The sequence below is a fragment of the Engraulis encrasicolus genome, chromosome 14, assembly GCF_034702125.1.
Source record: "Engraulis encrasicolus isolate BLACKSEA-1 chromosome 14, IST_EnEncr_1.0, whole genome shotgun sequence".
In the NCBI taxonomy this organism is placed as follows: Eukaryota; Metazoa; Chordata; class Actinopteri; order Clupeiformes; family Engraulidae; genus Engraulis; species Engraulis encrasicolus.
The window spans coordinates 43,149,954-43,152,453 of NC_085870.1; the positions used below are offsets into that span (position 1 = coordinate 43,149,954).

General features: G+C 43.7%; 1 protein-coding gene across 1 annotated transcript in view; it reads left to right on the forward strand.

Moving 5' to 3' along the window:
* The window catches only part of cdh4 (cadherin 4, type 1, R-cadherin (retinal)), a gene marked incomplete at its 5' end in the record, with an annotated part of 377,532 nt that overhangs the window by 357,149 nt on the left and 17,883 nt on the right, over window positions 1–2,500 (forward strand). Inside the window, one exon of the mRNA XM_063216672.1 lies at window positions 789–931. Within this exon, the coding sequence (XP_063072742.1) occupies window positions 789–931 (143 nt within the window). The remainder of the gene's footprint in view (window positions 1–788; window positions 932–2,500) is intronic.

Below are 2,500 nucleotides of genomic sequence, written 5' to 3' on the forward strand. Positions count from 1 at the left end.
CCTGTCTACCGTAGGTGTGCCAACAGGGAATATCCCTTTGAACTGTGTGATGAAAAGAGAACAAGGGGAGACCCTACTCAACTCAGCGGAGATAATGAGCCGTCTGTCGTACTCACTGCTCTTTTTATTGTCTTGCGGAAGAATAGCCCAGCTAAGCTCTGTTTGTTAGCCGGGCGTGCTATAGTGGTCCAAATGCTTCCATAAATAAACTCCAACCCACCGAGGAATCTCTACGTATGTGTGTAGGAACATCATCCAGACAGAGCGCGGTCTCGTGTGTAGTGCGAGGATTGTTCATTTGCTCGTTGCAAGAGAATCAAGAATAACCAGCTATCGGATCAATGTTTTAGCAGCCCTGTGATGTTTCAGTATGGCCAGATTAATTGAGCTTTTGTGGGTTTCATTTACTGATTGAATAACTTTCTTTGATCGGCTGGTTGTGGGTTTCATTTACTGATTGAATATCATTCTTGTTTGGCTGGTTTGCTATATACTACTTGAAAATGCCCTCATAATGTATGCTCTCTCCTCTCCTATTGAATTCAACCATTAGGGGAGAGGGGGGCCACCAAATTGGGTCCCCATTACATTTTATGTATTGAGTGGGGGAGAGTTTCTAGATGACTTTGTCACAGGCCTGGTCAAAGCTATCAGCGGTGCTTAGTTAGTATCTGGGTCAGTGGACCTGACCCAGAGAGGATGAGCACCTGATCATCTGCAGTCTCCTGGACCCCTTTTCATCTAGTATGTACCTGTACTAACCAGTCTTTCTGTTGTTTGCTCCTTAGGTACTACAAGTTGTCAGACCCAGCCAAGTGGCTGAAGATCAACGTGTCGAATGGGGAGATCACCACCCTGGCCATCCTGGACCGAGAGTCTCCTTTCGTCAAGAACAACATATACCAGGCCACTTTCCTCGCAGTCGATGATGGTGAGCAGCTCCTTTCATACATCCCCTATAGTCCCAAGGCAGTATGTGGGACATCACCAACCTGGACCCTCATTACATTGTATGTATTGGAAGGGGGGCCCTTTCAGATGGTTGGTGGGCCCATGATGGGCCCAAAGCTGTCAGTGGCCCTTCCCCTGTGTAATGTCGATACTAAGATAGTCAAAAAAGATGAGGCGCACACAAGGCTTGCAAGTTCAAATTGTGTATTGTGGCCGACAAATTACAACAGAAGTCATCGGAAAATAACTGGAGCTACAGACGTTTCGGACCTAGTCCATTATCAGGCCATAATACACATTTTGAACTTGCAAGCCCTGTGTGCGCCTCATCTTTTTTGACTGTCTTACTCACGATTCAAAGTTAAGGCGCAGACGCCAACCTTTTTTGATTCCCTGTGTCATGTCTGCATATTGAATTTTGCATTCAAGTTAACCTGGGAAGCCATCCGGATTACAACCGCAACACCAGCTACTTAGTGGGACTTGATCAATCACCACTAAGTCACAGTTCCTCTGAAAGGGAACATCTGAGCTTACAACTGTCACACTTGTTCCCAGAGGGACCAGATCTATTGCTCAATGGCGATCAATCAAATCCCATTGAGTAACAGGTTCCAGTTCCTGCACAAGGGCACTGCCTATTTTAAGCTATTCCTCTGAGAAATTCATCACCAATCAAATAGGTAAACTATCCAACATTATCGGTATCAGTGGTCTGATGGATTGCAACTTTGTTGGGTGGCTTGGTAGTGCAAGTACTTGCTAGTGCCTCTTGTGCGTCTTTTCCACTGCCAGTTTGTCAGTTGGTAGGCATACAGCATGACAAAGCATGACTCGGCCGTCACTTTTTGCTTTTCAAATAGGCACGACACAGCTCAATCGTAAAGCAAAAATTGGCAGCCGAGTTGTCGAGCTGTAGGCCTACCAGAAAACCGGCAGTGGAAAAGAGGCATTAGAAAATCAAGAGGCCTTTGCCAGGCCATGTTCCATGAGGGATCATTGGGTGATAGCAAAGGGAGCCCATCGCTGGTCTGTCATGAAATCCATCACACAAGAAGAATTCTGAGTCCACAAGAATTTCATTCTGAGTCCAAACAGCAAGCCTATTTTTCTAGTTTCAAGTAAAAACATCTAGTCAATCTTAATTTAAGTTTTTTAAAAAATCACCTAACAACTAGCACTTTTAAACTAGAACCAACAACTAGAATTTAGACTTGTCCATGGGGCAAGTTTTTTTTTCTTGGTCAGATTTTTAGCTGTTCTAATTCTTATATTCTTGACTAGATGCATTTTACTGGAAACTAGAATAATAAGCTTGCTAAGATTTCATTTTGTGCATACTGTTTCAGTCCATTTTATAAGTTCATTTCAGTTTACTTTCTGTGTTCTTCTGTATCTGTTTTGTAGGTGGTGTTTTTCTGTCTCATTCTTCGTATAGCTTGTCTGACAGAAAAAAAAAACATGTGAAATTAGCCCAGTCAGAGTTAATGAGTCTACTTAGTGTTTTTCTCAGCCGGCTGTTTCGTACCAAACAACCGCATCTGGTCTG